The sequence below is a fragment of the Saccopteryx bilineata genome, chromosome 1 (genome assembly GCF_036850765.1).
Source record: "Saccopteryx bilineata isolate mSacBil1 chromosome 1, mSacBil1_pri_phased_curated, whole genome shotgun sequence".
In the NCBI taxonomy this organism is placed as follows: Eukaryota; Metazoa; Chordata; class Mammalia; order Chiroptera; family Emballonuridae; genus Saccopteryx; species Saccopteryx bilineata.
Window position 1 is genome coordinate 88,470,505 of NC_089490.1, and position 18,419 is coordinate 88,488,923.

Sequence of the window (18,419 nt, forward strand, 5' to 3'; positions counted from 1 at the left end):
TCTGTCTCTCTCTTCCCCTCCCTCAGCCAAGGCTCCATTGGAGCAAAGATGGCCCGGGCGCTGGGGATGGCTCCTTGGCCTCTGCCCCAGGTGCTGGAGTGGCTCTGGTCTGGGCAGAGTGACGCCCCGGAGGGGCAGAGCATCGCCCCCTGGTGGGCAGAGCGTCGCCCCTGGTGGGCGTGCCAAGAGGAATGCAGTGGTGAACTTTGGGTTTTAGAAGGATCACATTGTCTGTGGTAGAGAAGATGGGCAAGACCACAGTCAAGGCAAGACCACAGTCAAGGAGTCCCTTTACAAAGTTGCTGCAATAGCAGAGGCGGGATTGGGGTTTTGTGCACATGCAGAGTACCAGGAACATGATCATAAGAAGATATAATCAGGACAGAGTCAGAAATACAAGTCAGAACTGGCAGGCTGGTGATTGACTGGAGGCAAGTGGATAATGGTGGGGAAAGCGTGAAGGATGAGGGTCCCTGGTTTCTGATGGAGGCAGCTGGTTGGGTGGTGGTACCATTGACTAAGGTGGGAAACTCAGGGAGAGCAGGTGAGCAATTGTGTTTGGGATGTTTGAAGGGTTTGTGGGACATGCTGGTGGAGATGGCCAGGGGCAGCTGGATATTTAGTTTTGGAGCTCTAGTGACAGGCCTAACCTGGAGAGGGAAATACAGGAGCTATCAGAATCTAGGACATTGGCATGGTTCTGATTTCATACTTTTCCCATCCCTAAATTTAGGTGCATGTTTTTAATGTATTTTTTTCTGGATTATAAAGAGCTGGAATAAATTTGGGTATGGTTGCCTCTTTTGAAAAAAGAAAAAAAGGAATCTAGGACATTGACAGTGGAACCATGGAGTGGATGAGATCCCCAAGAGACAGTACTTATGGCGGCAATTCTCAACAAGATATGCATGGGGGACACAATCCAAAAAAAGAAAAGAGGGCCAAAGTGGGCACAGAGAGCAGAAGAAGAAAAGCCCAAGAAAGCCTGTAAGGATGAGATTTGAAGAGATCCAGGAGAGTGAGGTACCCCCAATGTCAAGATAGAGCAGTGACTCCCAACTGTGAGTATGCACAGGGTGCTTGTGAAAAATACAGATTGCTGTCCCTTACCATTGTGATGCCATGGGAGCCTGGAATATGCATTGTAAAGAGTTCTGAAGGTACTATGTCTGGGGTAAAGAATTTAAAGAAGATGGGTGTGGTTGACAGGCTATGCCAACAGAGGGGATGGGTCCAAGAAGATAAAGACTAAATGAGTCTCTAGGCTTCCGCTCTTCAGGAGGTCACTGGTAACCATGGAAGAGGGAATTTTGGTGGTGTCGTGGGAGTGGAAGCCAGATTGCAGTGGGCTGAAATATGAATGGGAGGTGAGAAAAAGAAGACAGCAAATGTAGACCCCTTTTAGAGAAATTTGGATGAGAGGCGGAGGCAAGATCTTCATCCCCCTCAAAGGCCACCTTCCATCTCCTGGAAAAAGTTGGCAAAGAGATTTTGGGAAATATGGAGGCTGAGTCAGACATCTCTGGACTCTCAGAAAGTACCAGGGAGGCAAGGTGGGAATCAGCAATGGTCCAGCATACCTCACACTGCCAAGTCTCAAAACTAAACCCACTGTACCTGCCTTCTGTCTACCCTCTCCAAGTCCAGTCCACTATCTTCACCACCCAAGTGATTTTTCCACAACCCAAACCTGACCATGTTACTGCTGGCCTTGAAACCCTCCAACAGCTATTTTCCCAACTCTCACATCACTTCAGAGATCAACCAACTACCTAAACCTGATGTTCAAAACCCTTCTGGCTTTTGTGATCCCTATTTCACCCTGCATCTTCACCTCTACTCTCATCACCATCACCTCCCACTTGTATCACATTCATCTCCACCCAAACCTCATGGAACCAAGAAGCTCCCCCCAGTGAACTGTGCTCTCCACCCTCATCAACCTACTGGTCATGGGCAGACTCAGCCAACTCAAGCACCACCTCTTCTGAGAGTTAGTTACTCCCTCCTTAGAGAGAAATAGCACCTTGCCCACACCTCTACCAGAGCACAGGTAGAATGAATTATTCTGTATCTATTTTGTTGACATAGCTGTCCCCTCACTGGATTGTGCCTTTTCTTATGCCAAGGTCCTCATCTTATTTCTCTTGAATCACCAGAACCTGGCCAGGGCTGAGTTCCCAGTAGGTGTCAATGAATGTGATGTGGAATTTCACCTGAATATCCACCATGAGACAGTAAGTGTTTATTATGGAGTACCCCAATGAACCTTTGATCCACCAATCAAGTAATTGAATCTATAGATTCTTGTCCCTTGAACAGATATATTAATACTTTCAGTTTAATTTTCCCTCCAAAGGGGAAAAAGGGCAGGCTCTGAACAACTGTGCCTTTAAATTAGATGGTACAATGTCTCCTATGGACTAGGACAAGGCATCTATATGAGGGTGTGCTCCACTGAAAATAACTCCTGGGTTCATTCTTGATTCTTTCCTTTTTTAAAAAAATTGATTTCAGAGAGAGAGGAAGTTAGGAGAGGGGGGGGAAAGAGAGAGAAAAATGTAGACTTGTTGTTCCATTCATCCCTGTATTCATTGGCTGATTCAAATATGTGCCTGGGGGAATTAAATCACACCCCTGGCGCATGGGGATGACCCTACAACCAACTCAGAAACCCCGCCAGGGCCTTGATTCTTTCCTTTAACAAGTAAGTCATTTAGCCTCTAAACCGTGGTTCAGGTGGAGGTCACAAATTCTATTAGCTAAAATAAGGTGACCAATCGTCCTCCTTTAGGGAGGATAGTCCTTCTTTTGTAAGTTCTGTCCTCCCTCAAAAAGTGTTCTCCTAAATGTCTTCCTTTTTCATAATGGAAGACTAATTGGGAAATGTCCATATTTGATTGATGCGTGTCATGTGATGTATTTGTATCTAAATGAGTACTTTTTTCTTACAATTATTATCAAAAATTAATAGGCGCCGGTTCGAAACCCTGGGCTTGCCTGGTCAAGGCACATATGGGAGTTGATGCTTCCAGCTCCTCCCCCTTCTCTCTCTCTATCTCTCCTCTCTCTCTCTCTGTCTCTCCCTCTCCTCTCTAAAATGAATAAATAAAAAATGAATTAAAAAAAATTAAAAAAAAATTAATAGGCATGTAAGAATAATTACAATTTAAATATTACAAATGTTTTTATTATGTGTTTATCATATTACATTGTATTATTGTTGCAATGAATAAAATGTTTCTTTTATTTACGATATTGTTTTCTTCTATTTATTTTTGTCCTCCTTTTCATTGTAAAAGGTTGGTCACCTTAGCTAAAAGAATTGTGGTAAGAATCAGGTGAGATATCTTTGTAAAGTCCCACATAAATGCTGGTTATTAGGCTTTTGAGATCTTAATAAAGTAGCATCTCAGTGTCACCACACCAAAAAATTTCATTTGTAATTTCAAATGACTAAAAGAAACTCCTAAGGCAATAAATGTTCTTAAAAGTTTGTTTCTCTAAAATGAGAATCGCTGTGTTCCCGGCTTCTCAGGCCCACTTAAGACGACTATAAGTGAAGTCCCGCCTCCCTAGCCTCTAAGCCACGCCCCTTTCCGTACAAACTTCTACGTTTTAGGGCCTTTTAACATTGAAAGACACTTTTATTCACCAATAAGAAGTGATATTTTTGTCAACGTCCGGTGAGGGGTTGGACTTCCTTGCTGTTGCTAAGACACTCTTGTTTTGCTCCTTGACAACCCTGGTGGGGGAGAGCTAGCTGCAACCCCGGGTCCAGCCCCCGCGGGAGCAGGTGAGGCCCCGGGGCTCGGCGGGTAGCCGGGTGGGGAGGGCCGGCCCGAAGGGAAGCCAGGAAGCACCGCGGGGCTGGTGGGGCCTCGCCCACAGCGGAGGCCCCATCTCAGTCTCCTCCCTGCTGGTCCCTAGCCCCAAGTCCTCCCAACCCCCATCTCACTTAGACTTGCGAGCTCAGGGTTACAGACTCGTCGTCGCAATTGTGCAGGCCGCTATTATCTTCCTCCTCTATCGAGGCCCCGTGCAGCTTTGCGCTCCCCCATACGCCGGGACCCGAACCCCGCCCCCAGCACCTTGATCCCCAACCTTTCGCGGAGTAATTCCCCTTTCTGGTGGCTGGGCCTGTGGTCGCCAGAGCCTTGGCCCAGACTGCTTCTTGATTTGGACAGTAAGCGACATGCTGGGACTCCAGGCTAGTCGTTTCCCTCTTTGGGCCTCAGTTTCCCCATCTATAAACGAGAAGTTGGGCTGAATGATCTCCAAGACCTCTTCGACTCTGACGTTCTGGGCTGTGATTCTTTGACCCACTTGTAGGCTTCCCTGAGGATGTGCTTCCCATTGGAGGAATAATAGTATGTAGTGAAAGGAACTTCACAGACCTGATTTGGATTCCCAATCGCAGGACCCTAGCAAGTTACCCTATCTCTCTGGGCTCCTGTAAAATCAGGATGCTACAGAGTATCTCCTTTGGGAATTCTGAGGATAATATGAAGTGTAGAGTCCGGTCCCATGTAGATTCAGTATTTGTTACTTTTCTTCCTTTGGCTCATCCCACATTTTCTCCTCCAGAAGTGCCACCAACTCCCTTAGTATGAGCTGTCATTTCTTCACTTGACCATCAAATCCAGTTCTCCAGTTCTGATCTTTCTCCTGGGTTTCCATGATTAGGGATACTTCAGGATGGGGGTGGGGGTAGAAATTGCCATACTGATGGTGATGGTTGGACTCAATGGCTTCCCTTCCACCCCTAATGATGCATGATTCAGTGATTACCTACTCCTGATGAGACACCTCCATTTGCACATCTCACCAGCAACTTAAACTCAATAGTTCTCAAGTCAGACTAGCCTGCTCTCTCCCTATCCATCTGGTATATATGACTTCCCCAGTGTCTCTTAGGGGCATTACCATCCTCCCAGGGCATCATCCGTCATTCTGCCATGCCCATCTCCCTCAGGCAGTTGTCAAGTTGCTTTGGTTCTGCTTTAGCAAGGATCTCACATCCCTTCATTTCTGAAGCCACCACCCTGGTTCAAATCTTTAATGTCTGTCACCTGGGCCATTGCTGTAGCTTCCTAATTGGTGTCCTTACCTCTGGTACCTTCTCCTCCTTTTTTTTTTTTTTTCTTTTTTGTATTTTTCTGAAGCCGGAAACGGGGAGAGACAGACAGACTCCCGCAAGCGCCCGACCGGGATCCACCCGGCACGCCCACCAGGGGGCGACGCTCTGCCCACCAGGAGGCGATGTTCTGCCCCTCCGAGGCGTCGCTCTGTTGCGACCAGAGCCACTCTAGCGCCTGGGGCAGAGGCCGAGGAGCCATCCCCAGCGCCCAGGCCATCTTTGCTCCAGTGGAGCCTCGGTTGCGGGAGGGGAAGAGAGAGACAGAGAGGAAGGAGAGGGGGAGGGGTAGAGAAGCAGATGGGCGCTTCTCCTGTGTGCCCTGGCTCGGAATCGAACCCAGGACTCCTGCACGCCAGGCCGACACTCTACCACTGAGCCAACCGGCCAGGGCCTCCTACTCACCTTTTAAGGCCTGACCCAAAAGCTACCCCTGTCCCTCCCCTCTAGAATTCTCCTTCCTCTATCTCTGCATCTGTCTGGTGGCACTTACCACTTTCTGTCATGAACCAGTTAGTTCCTTGTGAATGTGTGTTGGTCTGTCAGAAAGGAAGCTCCTTGAAAGCAGGGACTCTTACATATAGTGCAGAAGTTGGGAAAGCATAAGCTTGAAGTCATATATACCTGATGGAATCCTAGCTTCTCCATTTATTAGCCAAGGGAAATGACACTTTCCTTTTCTCAGCCTGCACATGGTCATCAGAAAAGTAGGGATAATAGTGCCTGACTGACAGAATCATCAAGGGGAGTCATGAGGTCCTGTATGTGGAGCACCCATCTTATTGCCTTGTGTAAGGTTAGTACTCAGTAAATATTGTGGAATGAATTTGATATGTCCTCTCCCTTTCCAAGGGACAAATGAAATATAATTTAATTACAACTTGGGTATTTTGTTGGTCTTCTGCCATGTGGCAGACACTGGACTTCGTGCTCTGGGACATTTACAGCAGAACAGAGGAAGTCGTGCAGCCCCAGGTGACTGTCAGGACTCACGACACACTGCTCAGTGATGCCTGCTTGTGAGATGTCACCAGTAATGAGCAACTGTGAATGATAGTTTGAAAAATAAGCCAGTGCTAACTCCAATTTATTCTTGTGATCATGTCATCTTAGTCTCTTTCAGATCTGTTCTCTTGAGTGGGAAAGGGGAGGTGGGAGGCTGCGAAACCCACTATAGTTAGCAGCCGCTATGCAGAGCTGATTGCTGGGATAGCTATGACTTTTTGGTGTACTTTGTTATCTTGATCAGAATGTTTGGGATCTCATCCAAATCTGTGCACAACATGAGTCAGTGTTGTTCATTACATCATGTTATATATAAGTAAAATGTCTTGATCCCTCTCTCTTTCTCTCCCTCTCTCCTCCTGACTCCCCCTCACTCCCCCTCACTCCCCCCTTTCCTCCTCACTGCCCTTTCTCCCCCTCTTTCTTCCCCTCTACCATTTTTACTCCTTCCCTCCTCCTTTCTTCCCCTCCTTTCCCTCCTTCCCCTCCTTCCCCTCCTCTCTCTCCTTTCCCATGGTCTAAAGCACATCAGAAGTTTTCACTGGACCTCAGTAAAATGAGAACAAAGAAGGGCAATTAAAAATAAATCTTTGGCCTGACTAAGCGGTGGCGCAGTGGATAGAGCGTTGGACTGGGATGCAGAAGACCCAGGTTCGAGACCCCGAGGTCGCCAGCTTGAGCATGAGCTCATCTGGGTTGAGCAAAAAAAGCTCACCAGCTCGGACCTAAGGTCACTGAGCAAGGGGTCACTCGGTCTGCTGAAGGCCCACGGTCAAGGCACATATGAGAAAGCAATCAATGAACAACTAAGGTGTTACAACGAGAAACTAATGATTGATGCTTCTCATCTCTCTCCGTTCCTGTCTGTCTGTCCTTATCTGTCCCTCTCTCTGACTCTCTCTCTGTCCCTGTAAAAAAATAAATAAATAAAAATAAAAAATAAATCTTTGTGTGTACAGGAGAAGGACTATTCTTTATCCTGTAGTCATCTCCTTCTTACTATTAAAACTTTCTTTTCTAGAAGATGATGCGTTTTTTTTTGTTTTGTTTTGTTTGTTTGTTTTTTACACAGAGGCAGAGATAGACAGGGACAGACAGAGATGAGAAGCATCAATCATCAGTTTCTCTTTGCGCGTTGCGACTTCTTAGTTGTTCATTGATTGCTTTCTCACACGTGCCTTGACCGCGGGCCTTCAGCAGACCGAGTAACCCCCTGCTGGAGCCAGTGACCTTGGGTCCAAGCTGACGAGCTCTTTGCTCAAGCCAGATGAGCCCGCGCGCGACCTCTGGGGTCTCGAACCTGGGTACTTCCGCATCCCAGTCCGATGCTCTATCCACTGTGCCACCGCCTGGTCAGGCAGATGATGCGTTTTTAATGCTCTTAGTGAAATTTAAAAATGCTAACCCCATGTTTGCTTCCCCCATTTTAAATCAATCTGTGAAATCCAGACCTTCTAAGTAGTGTTTCCTGACCTCATCGCTGTCATCTTGGCTGCATGTCCCCAAGCCCTTAGGCCCCTGTGTCCTCACCTTACCAGCTTTGTTTTTTGTTTGCCAGAAGGCAGGGGTGGACTGTCAGGGAAAGGCAGAAGGACTGTCCAAGGGGTACAAGCGTGTATCCCTGATATGGCTGGAAGTAGGAGGTATACCCGGACTGGTGGCTGCTGAGGATTGAAGTTGTTTGCATGTCTGTCTTGTCTCCTACTTGCTGGTGACAGGGAAAAAGTACAAAGGTAGAATCAGAAGAATCGATGTGGGTTCAGATCCTGGCTTTGTCATTGTTGGCTGTGCACCCTTGGGTCTGTGTCAAAACCTCTCTGAACCCAGGTGCCTGTGTGAGGACTGAGATGGATGCTGCCTCCACAAGTTGGGATAAGATGAAACACGATGGCAACTGTGAAAGCACGGTGTGCCCACACCTTGATGCCCAGGCCCGTCCTGGACTGTGTTTGCAGACTTTTCTTGTGACTCTCCTCCTTCAGTTTGCACAGGGTGGGAACTCAGATTATATTGGTTTGTTTGGCTGAATGCTTAGATGGCTAGTTGGCTGGTAGATGAGGAAGGACGTTGAAGCTCCCATCTAACTCCACCAGTAATGAGTTTACACTCACTGTTGGGTCTACTTAGTCCCAGTTTCCAGAGGAGAACACCGAGGCTTACAGAGGTGAACACTTGCCTGAGACAGACGGAGATGTGAGTTCAGACCTGCCTGTGGAGCCTGCTCCCCAGCCGTGTGCCCTGCTCTGGGTGTGCCCGCCCTCCTCTCTGCTGCCTCACGGTGGTCAGTGGGCCAAGTGTGTTCCTTTCAGGTGTTGAGTAGCTGGCAACACTTTGGGCCTTATTTCCCAGAATCCATTTATTTCCCCCATCCCTCCCACATTCTCTAACCCTCTGAAGGATTCTTCCCAAATACTACTTCAAAAGCCAAATAATAAAGGATGACTGAGGTCATTACCACAAAAGAACAGGAGACAGTGGGGCAAGTGACACTGGCTTTGACAAGGCGATGAGCTGAAGAGCCCTGTGCCTCCTGTTACCTAGGAGCAGCTTCTCTTCAGACATGGGCGAGGCTGTCAGGCACGCAGATGGACCCTTGGGTGAGAAGGAGCATCAAGGGCAGGGGAGAGCAAGGCTGCCGCTAGCCTTGTGCACCAGGACAGACCCTGGGACATGTTGAGCTTTGGTACCCAGCAGATTCAAGTATGCTGGCCATGGACATAATTGCATTATTAAAGGGCTATCTTTTAGGCCTGCTTTTACTTCTCTCTGGCCTGAAGCTGTCAAGTACACACTCATTTGCATGGAAGATTGATAAGGTTATTAAAACCTCTAGATCCACTATTTTTGGTAGCATTCTTTCAGCGGGGTTTTGAATTATGTCTGAATGACTGTAATTTACTCTAATGAAACAGCATCATAAAAAATTCCCCTACCTTTCTGTACTTGGAAGCACCATCTATAACTGTTCCTTTTCATTCTTTAAGTCTCCCTTTTGGGGCCCCAAAAGTACCTGTAGTGGTTATGAAAAGCTATTTTCAATCATGGTCTTTAATACACGTGGTTGAGTTAGAGTCCTCGCTCCATACTAATAACATGGAGGTAGGGAGAATAGTGAGACGGTAACAGTTCAGAGAGCTTTAAAATTCCAAAATGCTCACATGCGAATGCTTGGTGTTTGTGCCAGCTTTCTGAAGCTAAGATGGGATGATCCTCTTTCACAGAGGAAGAAACCCGCTCAGGTTTAATTACTTGCCCAGCGCTGCAAAGCAAGGAAGAGGGAAGAAGTTATTTCAGTTACAGACTTGCTATACACGCTGAAGTACTCTGCCTCCTGGTCCTGCCCCTTCTCTGCTCCACAGAGCAATGCTCCTTTTCCCAAAGTTTCCCAATGGCTTTTCCCTGTGTTCCTGAAGAATGGGATTTGGCAGTACTCTGGAGTCTTGTTTCATCCGGACTCCACATACTGTAGGGGAGTCCAAGCAGCTGTCACCTCCCCAAGGGCAGTCATGTGCACAATTGCCTCTGAGTGCCCTTCCAGGCCCTCCATGCTGGCACTTTTTAGCTAAAGATGAATTGAATCAAACTGAAATATTTAGGTAGAAGATCCATAAGCACCTGCTTCAGAATTTTAAGTTGTTCCCACTAGAAAATTGCAGGACTAAGAATAGACTCCATAGTAAATGCAAACGAACCTTAAAGTCCTTCTCCTTTGATCATCAGTGTAGCCACCACCTTCTGTCACCCCTTGGTGCTGTGGTAGAGGAAGCGTGAAGTGGCCTGTACTAAAGGAAGAGGAGGAATTGGAGGTAGGCTTACCCAGAGGCGGAGTAAGGTCGGTTGAGGCCCCGGGCGCAGAAGAAAATATTGGGCCCCTTACATTAGAAAAAAGTAAAGTTGGGGCCCTAGCCGGTTGGCTCAGTGGTAGAGCGTCGACCTGGCGTGTGGGGGACCCGGGTTCGATTCCCGGCCAGGGCACATAGGAGAAGCGCCCATTTGCTTCTCCACCCCCCCCTCCTTCCTCTCTGTCTCTCTCTTCCCCTCCCGCAGCCAAGGCTCCATTGGAGTAGAGATGGCCCGGGCGCTGGGGATGGCTCCTTGGCCTCTGCCCCAGGCACTGGAGTGGCTCTGGTCGCGGCAGAGCGAAGCCCCGGAGGGGCAGAGCATCGCCCCCTGGTGGGCAGAGCATTGGCCCTGGTGGGCGTGCCGGGTGGATCCCGGTCGGGCGCATGCGGGAGTCTGTCTGACTGTCTCTCCCTGTTGCCAGCTTTGGAAAAATACAAAAAAAAAAGAGTAAAGTTGGGGTTTTGCAGGTCTCTTCAGAAGTCAGGGCCCAGGCCCATGCCTAGTGCGCCTGCCATTAAATCCGCCTGTGGCCTTACCGTTAATGAGCAAAGACAAAGGGATTCACTGGATTTTGTAAAATAAGAAACATGAGCGGCAAGTACAAAGAGATTGTGTTTGGTAATTTGCCAATTTATATGTAGAGACAAAAACAACTAATGACTGAATAGTATGAGTGCCCAGAATTGATAAGAGGAGCCATCTGTCCACTGAGGAATCAGAAAATGCCATTTTGATGGGATGCTGCCAGACTTTCAGCAGGGCGGGGAGGGGGGGGGGGCACATGGAATGGCGCTGAGGGCTGCGGAGGCACCAGAGAGAGAGAGAAGATGAGAGTACAGCCAGCAAAATACACGGAAAGCTCTGAGCTTGCCCAGACAAGGTCCAGTTAGCATTAGAATGGTAGACATCAAAAGGGAAGATTGAACATCTCACTGCTGGAGTCATGTGAGCCACACTAGTGGTCACTTACCCAAGGTCAGTTTTGTGAGTACTACTGTGTATCAGTGCCAAGAGAAGGCCTGATGAAGGATTAGGAGTGCCCACAGCAGAGGCTGTGCCTAGATTCAAAGCCCAGCTCTGCCACTTACTAGCTGAGTGACCTCGGGCAGCAGCCTAACAGCTCTGTGCCTCTGTTGGTATAGGACCTGACTCATGGGGTAGATGCAGTGGTAGGCTGGGTAAATGTACATGAAGCACTTTGAGCACTGGCCAGCACACTGGAAACCTATTAAATATCACCTGTCATTACCTACCTGTTAGTTTCTATGCTAGGCACCTTTGGGGTTCAGTGGTTATGCCATGAAAATAACTTCACTTGGAAATGGGGGAAATACTGAAATAACATTTGTCTATATTTGTTCAATATGGATTTTTTTTTTTTTTGCATTTTTCCAAAGCTGGAAACGGGGAGGCAGTCAGACAGACTCCTGCATGCGCCCGACCGGGATCCGCCCGCATGCCCACCAGGGGGCGATGCTCTGCCCCTCTGGGGCGTCGCTCTGTTGCATCCAGAGCCATTCTAACGCCTGAGGCAGAGACCACAGAGCCATCCTCAGTGCCCGGGCCATCTTTGCTCCAATGGAGCCCTGGCTGTGGGAGGGGAAGAGAGAGACAGAGAGGAAGGAGAGGGGGAGGGGTGGAAAAGCAGATGGGCGCTTCTCCTGTGTGCCCTGGCCGGGAATCGAACCCGGGACTCCCGCACGCCAGGCCGACGCTCTACCACTGAGCCAACCGGCCAGGGCCCAATATGGATTTTTTTAAAAAGGGTTTAACAAGCCATGGCCAGTTCAGTTGGTTAAAGCATCATCCTGATACACCAAGGTTATGGGTTCGATCCCCGGCCAGAACACATAAAAGAATCAACCAATAGCCTGACCGTGTGGTGGCGCAGTGGATAGAGCGTCAGACTGGGATGCAGAGGACCCAGGTTCGAGACTCTGAGGTCGCCAGCTTGAGCGCGGCTCATCTGGTTTGAGCAAAAGCTCACCAGCTTGGACCCAAGGTCTCTGGCTCAAGCAAGGGGTTACTCGGTCTGCTGAAGGCCCGCGGTCAAGGCACATATGAGAAAGCAATCAATGAACAACTAAGGTGTCGCAACGAAAAACTAATGATTAATGCTCCTCACCTCTCTCTGTTCCCGTCTGTCTGTCTGTCCCTGTCTATCCCTCTCTCTGACTCTCTCTCTGTCTCTGTAAAAAAAAAAAAGAATCAACCAGTGAATGCATAAATAAGTAGAACAACAACAAATTGATGTTTTTCTCTCTCTCCTTTCTTTCTCTCTAAAATGAATAATTTTTTTTAAAAAGGGTTTAACAATATGATAATTTGTATTCATTTATGTTAGTATTTCTTCTGAGATAAAAGTCCTTTATTTTTTTAAAGATTTTTAGTGTTTATTTTATTGATTTTAGAGAGAAGAAGGGAGAGAGAGACAGAGATAGGAACATCTGTTTCCTGTATGTGCCCTAACCAGGGATCAAACCAGCAACCTCTGCACTTCGTGATGTAACCAACCGAGCTATCCAGCCAGCGGCAAAATGTCCTTTAAATTACAGGGTAAATTGAATTATAAGATAAACACCAGGATTTCTAGCAATGCCTATAGTCATTTAGGGCCCAGACCCATCTCTTTGGAAAAGTCCCATCTGTTCTTAAATAACTGCATTTGGAAAGAAAAAATCTATACCTGTATATAGATTTATAACTTACCAGTCATATCTACATATATTCTCTCATTTGCTTCCCCCAGAAGCCAGAGGTAGGGCAGGACAGTGCATTGACCACATGCCTGGGCCAGTGATCATTGTTTATATACATTGTCTCATTTGATTCTTGTACCAGCCTCCTGAGATAGATGTGACTACCCTCATGTTACTGATGAGGAAGGAGTACTGATGAGGAGGCCATACTGGGTGAGTGGTAGAAGCAGCACTAACCTCCTGAGCTAACTAACGCCCTGGCCTCCAATCCCTGAGCCATCAGACAGTACTGGGTGGTCTGAGGGGAACTGGGCAGTAAGAGCTAGAGAGCCTGGCATGCCAAAGAGGACACAGATGTTGCTGTTCCCATTCCTCTGCAGATCAGGGACCTGTGGAAGGAGGCACTTACTTTCCCATAAGTCCAGAATTGGCTCATGACCTGATGTTAACTTTCTAATCACATCCACTGAGTAGGATCATGTACATAATGGGCATGCAGAGAAGCATCATTTTTTCATTGCTAGCTCATGGCTCCGTCCTCGGCCTGGCCTACAGTCAGTGTTTGTCTTGATAATGACAGTGTGGGCTTACAGCATTATACCAGTGTGTTCTTAACTGGGTCCCAGCATCTCATGTTGACTCATCCTCCTGTCTGCAGACTTGCTGGCCATTTGGAAAAGGATGCGGAGGAGTTAAGACCAGGAGGTGTCAAATTGTTGCTGAGACAGTTCTAATTTGTGATGTATGGTTTTAAAGCGAACTCTTTTCTCCTGGTTTTTCCTGTTTTCTACAGCACCACTTGTGGAAAGATTTTCTGCTCCCACCAAGCTGGCAGGGTCTGCTTCCTGAATCTCGTGGGTGTGTCTTAATTGCCTGTCCAGCACCTTCTTAAAGCCCACTTTCTTCTCCAGTGGTTGCAGTGGAAGGATCATGGGAGAAGCAGAAGGGAAGAAAGATGAGGCTGATTATAAAAGACTGCAGACCTTCCCTCTGGTCAGGGTAAGCCCCAGGGGAGGGAGCCAGGGTAACCACAGAGCCCGCACAGCCTTGGAGAGAGGCTGGGGAGGCAGTGGGAGGAAGTTAAGGGCTTTGCTGGCTCAGATCTAGAGAGCTAGTAGTCAGTAGTAATTCATTCTTTCATTCATTCATTCATTCAACAAGTATTTGTTTAGGCCACCGCTATATACTGGGCACTGTTCTAGGCACTGTGGATATAGTAGTGAATAAGACAGACAATGGCCTGGCGCACATGTACTAAAGATTTAAACAACATAGTTTTAATTCCCTGGAGAGGGAAGGGGAGGAAAAGGTTTATGGGGAGAAGCAGGAGTTATCTTTTTGACATCTGAGTGAGGTTGTCAAGTAGGCAGTTGGATGTAGGAGTTCAGAACCCAAAAGAGATTAAAACTGAGGATGAAATTACAGGACCCCTCCCCATATACAAGATAAATAAATCCGCAGAACAGGCTGAGATCCCCTAGAAAGCAGATAGCTAAGGAAGAGGAAAGTGGAGACAAGCCGAGGGCCCTCTGGCACTGGGACTGGGAGGGAACCCAGCGAAGTGGACTGAGAAAGAGCTAGAGAGCCAGGAGCCGGCAGAGTGGCCAGGCTGTCCTCCAGGCTTCTGGGGCGAGATCCGGCTGAGTTCTGAGGCTGCTTGTAAACCGTTTCTGTAGCCAGCATTCTCCACTGCCTGGGCCGGCCTTCTTCTTCCAGCACTTTTGTCTGCTGGAGTGTGGTGCTGATGAAGCTTCTTACCCTTGCAGAAGGGCTTGGCCTTGGTGCCCATGTGGCTCAGCTTGAGTCCATGCCCCCAGTTCCCCAGCTGCATGTCCTGAGTAAGGAGATGGGTTACCTCTCTGGGCTCTGCCCAGGCCTATGCCAGGGCATTTACCCAGTGTCCGCGCCTTAAGCTTGGGACAGAGAGGCCAGCCCAGAGACCAGGTCATGGGCTAAGCCTCTCTCTGTTTGTCACCCCTGCCCTGTCTCTAGCACTCGGACATGCCAGAGGAGATGCGAGTGGAGACCATGGAGCTATGTGTCACGGCCTGTGAGAAATTCTCCAACAACAACGAGGTATTGCCATTGGTACAGGCGGCCCCTCGTGCCTTTGGTGACCCCTGTGGGTGAATCAAGTACCCCAGTCCTCACAGCCAGCTCCAGAGTCCTGCTGGGAACAGGCTAGTGCCTTCCTTGGAAACATTTATAGCCTGGGGAAGGCCGGAGAGGGAAGAAGCTGGTGCAGTCTGTCGACCCTAATCTGGTGATTATGCCCAGCCCTAGAAGGAGAAAAGCCAGAGGGGTCTTCATGACACCCCTGCTCCTGCTCCCTGTCTCAGTGGGCTGCTGAACAGGACACCTTTCCATTGGCTCAATTCCAGCAGAGAACAGAGGCCCACCCAGGCATTCATTCGTGTATCCATTCATCCATTCAGAAAAGATGTTAGACACCATCTCTATGCTAGGCACTGTTCTCGGTGCTGGTGATATGGTCAGTAGGCATCAACACAGGAATGTCATTCATTAATCAGGTGGTGAATGAGAACAAAGTCAGTGTCATGGTAGCAAGTGTGCAGGCAGACCCTGGCCAATGAGAGCCCAGGCTTTGGGCCAGGGAGGCCCAAGTTCAAATCTCATCTCTAGCCCTTCCTAGCTCTGTAACCTTGGATAAGCCACTTCTCATCTCTGAGCCTGTTTCCTAATCTGTAACCGGGGGTAGGGGTGCTGCCACCTCACTGGGCAGTGGTAAGGATGCATTGAGTGGTGAGTACTGAGATGGTGGGAACAAGTGCTGATATGGCACCTGGCACAGTGTGGGTACTGCTGGTGCATGGCAGATGCCCAAGCCTAGGCATGGCTTGCCCCACAAAGACTGGGGCCTCTGCACTTCCCTGGTCCCTAGAGCACTTTTTTATTTTTTAAGATTTTATTTATTGCCTGACCAGGCGGTGGCACAGTGGATAGAGCGTCGGACTGGGACATGGATGACTCAGGTTTGAAACCCCGAGGTCACCAGCTTGAGCACAGGCTCATCTGGTTTGAGCAAAGCTCATCAGCTTGAGCCCAAGGTTGCTGGCTTGAGTAAGGGATCACTCACTCTGCTGATCACTCACACACACACCCCCCCCCCCGTCAAGGCACATATGAGAAAGCAATCAATGAGCAACTAAGGTGCCGCAATGAAGAATTGATGCTTCTCATCTCTCTCCCTTCCTGTCTGTCTATCCCTATCTCTGACTCTCTCTGTCTCTGTAACACACAGACATACACACAAAAAAGATTTTATTTATTGATTTTACAGAGGGATGTGGGAATGAGAAGTAACAATTCATAGTTGCCTCACTTGAGTTGTTCATAGCTTGCTTGTTGCATGTGCCTTGACTGGCCAAGCCCAGGGTTTTGAACCAACTGGTGACCTTAGCATTCCACATCAACGCTCTATCCAACTGCACCACCACAGGTCAGGCTAGAGCTCTTATTGAAAGAAATTTTCTGAAAGAGTGAGCTTAAGAAGGAGCGGGAGCTGTTGCCATGACTGAGGGAAGCAGTCTAGCTTCTCTTCCGGGAGCCTACCAAACTCATTAGGGAAAAAGCCTTTTGTTCCCTAGAGATAAACCCAACACCTCGCTGTGACGGTAATTATCCTGCATAGTCTGCAGGGTGCTCTCGCCATGTGACTTCGTTTAGTCCTGAGAACAGCCTGGCGCTGACACCAGGAACAGGCACTGAATGGCAGGCCAGAACGCAAACCTGGGGCTCTGTCCCCAGACCTGGTGCCTGCTCTGCCACGTAAGCCAGTGAGCTTGACCAGTGAGGTGACGTCTGGTTCTCTGTCCCTGTGTAGAGCCCTGGCAGGAGTTGGCCTGTTAGAAAGCCGTTCTGATGGTTCCAGGAACAGAACAACAGTAATGAGGCAGCAGACCTTTCTCTTGCCAGGACTCCTGCATCCCCCAGACAGAGCTGACTCATGCACTCGCCCTCGGCACCCCCTGTAATAAGCGTCCTCCTTGTTCCAGAGTGCCGCCAAGATGATCAAAGAGACGATGGACAAGAAGTTCGGCTCCTCCTGGCACGTGGTGATTGGCGAGGGCTTCGGGTTTGAGATCACACACGAGGTGAAGAACCTCCTGTACCTGTACTTCGGGGGGACCCTGGCCGTGTGTGTCTGGAAGTGCTCCTGACGCTGCCCCTCCCCAACCCTCCCCCTCAGGGCCCTTCCTGCCCTCCATCTGGCATGGGAGCAGCCCCAGGCATGTCCTAGCTTTCTGAAGGAGAGCGCGGGGTCTGTCCTTTGTCCTGTGTACTGGTGTCCTGAGCCATGCCCAGTGTGTGAGCTTATCAACATCTCTCTCCCCAGGCTCTGAGTCCCAGGGTGTGAGGGGCAGCGGCAGTGGTCTTGATGCAGGGCAGGGCAGGGCAGGGCAGAGAGATGTGAAATGTGACAGGGTAGGAAGGTGGGGAGGCGGAACTTCTCTCCCAGTGTGTTCTAGCCCCACCTCTCTCAAGAGCTGCTCCCTCTTATATCCAGGAGCCCCCTGCCCTTCCACCCAGCACTGCTGGCAGCTGTCACTATCCTTGTCATTACTGACCATATGCAAATGGTCCGAGAAGGAGCCTGTCTTCTCCAGGGTCACTGGCAGCTTCTCTCCTTGTCCTCTGGAGGAGTGGTGACTCCCCAGAAACCCCTTTCCAGTCTGACCCCAGGCTGAACAACCACTGCATCTCATTGGACCAACAGCTCCACAGCCCCGGCTTCTTCGGCCTGAGGACCAAGCAGCCTTCCCCCATCCCCTCCTGCCTCCCCACCCCAAGGCTTCGTGAACCTTTTCCACTGCCTCCCCGCGAAGTTGGTGACCAGTGGCTGAGGGTGTGGGGACTGCTCTGGAGCAGTGTCTCAAGGTGTCAGCCCCGGTGAGCCGCCTGGGCCAGGAGCGCACTCACCGTGAGGCCCATTTCAGCAGGGAAACCTGGCCTGCCAGTTATTTCTCATCAGGGACCGCATGCTATTTGTACTTCTTATCTCTGCTGGGTTTTCTACATTCTTTTTGAGTGTGGGGAGAAGCGTTTAGTAGAAGGGTGAATCCTATTTTACATAGCGGTCTTATTTATATAAATGTCTTGTTTTTTGCAATTAAAATGGTCAAAAACTGACTCGAGCTACAGCGTCTTAAGGTTGGGGGAAGACGTGAGCAGGGTCCTCAGACTGTGGTGTAACCCAGGAAGCCAGAGACTTCTGGCAAGACAGTGAGGCTGCTGGAAACCCTGTGCCTAGACACACACCCCGGGCCCCGCCCCCCTCCCCATTGCCTCGTGTTCTGGCTGAGTGCAGTCGGACAGGGCCAGGTGGACACTGACTGGACACCCTTGGTGGTCAGATTGAGCTACTGTGGAGGTACATTCAGTCTCACATAATTTGGTTCCGTTCAAAGATATTTATTCAACAGTTGTTGAGTGCCAGGACCCGGAAGTGCGGGTATGAAGATGGGAGCCACAGACCCTGCCCTCAGTGAGCGCACAGCAGATCGGGAGGAACACTAACCCAGTCATTTAACAGAGTGTGGAAACTGACAAGTCAAAAGCCTAAACGGGCATTCTGGGAGGAGGACAGAGGGGCTGCACACCCAGCCAGGGGAGTCAGGGAGGGCCTCTGGCAGGGTCAGGCCAAAAGTCAGCCCTTGAAGGGAGAGAGGGGTTTACCCAGAGAGGGCCGGGACTCCAGGGTGAGGCATGCAGGA

General features: G+C 49.3%; 1 protein-coding gene across 8 annotated transcripts; it reads left to right on the top strand.

Annotated features, from left to right (window-relative positions):
- Positions 1-3,685: 3,685 nt before the first annotated feature.
- On the top strand, positions 3,686-17,835 carry DNAL4 (dynein axonemal light chain 4). Of its 8 annotated transcripts, XM_066257850.1 has the most exons (7): positions 3,718-3,796; positions 5,823-5,933; positions 12,397-12,541; positions 13,478-13,683; positions 14,677-14,760; positions 16,701-16,799; positions 17,423-17,835. In XM_066257850.1, the coding sequence occupies exons 4-7, from the start codon at positions 13,615-13,617 to the stop codon at positions 17,597-17,599; spliced, it is 429 nt and encodes a 142-aa protein (XP_066113947.1). In that variant the 5' UTR covers positions 3,718-3,796; positions 5,823-5,933; positions 12,397-12,541; positions 13,478-13,614; the 3' UTR covers positions 17,600-17,835. The 8 variants fall into 8 exon arrangements, with proteins under 8 accessions (XP_066113929.1, XP_066113992.1, XP_066113975.1 ...); XM_066257840.1 differs by lacking the exon at positions 5,823-5,933 and having other exon boundaries at positions 3,697-3,796; XM_066257869.1 differs by lacking the exon at positions 12,397-12,541.
- Positions 17,836-18,419: the final 584 nt, after the last annotated feature.

Coding starts and splice junctions, on each gene's coding strand:
- DNAL4 (XM_066257832.1), top strand. CDS start 13,615: ATGGGAGAAGCAGAAGGGAAGAAAGATGAGGCTGATTATAAAAGACTG. Junction 14,761..16,700: donor AATTCTCCAACAACAACGAG/GTATTGCCATTG, acceptor TCCTTGTTCCAG/AGTGCCGCCAAGATGATCAA. Junction 16,800..17,422: donor GGTTTGAGATCACACACGAG/GTGAAGAACCTC, acceptor TTGGACCAACAG/CTCCACAGCCCCGGCTTCTT.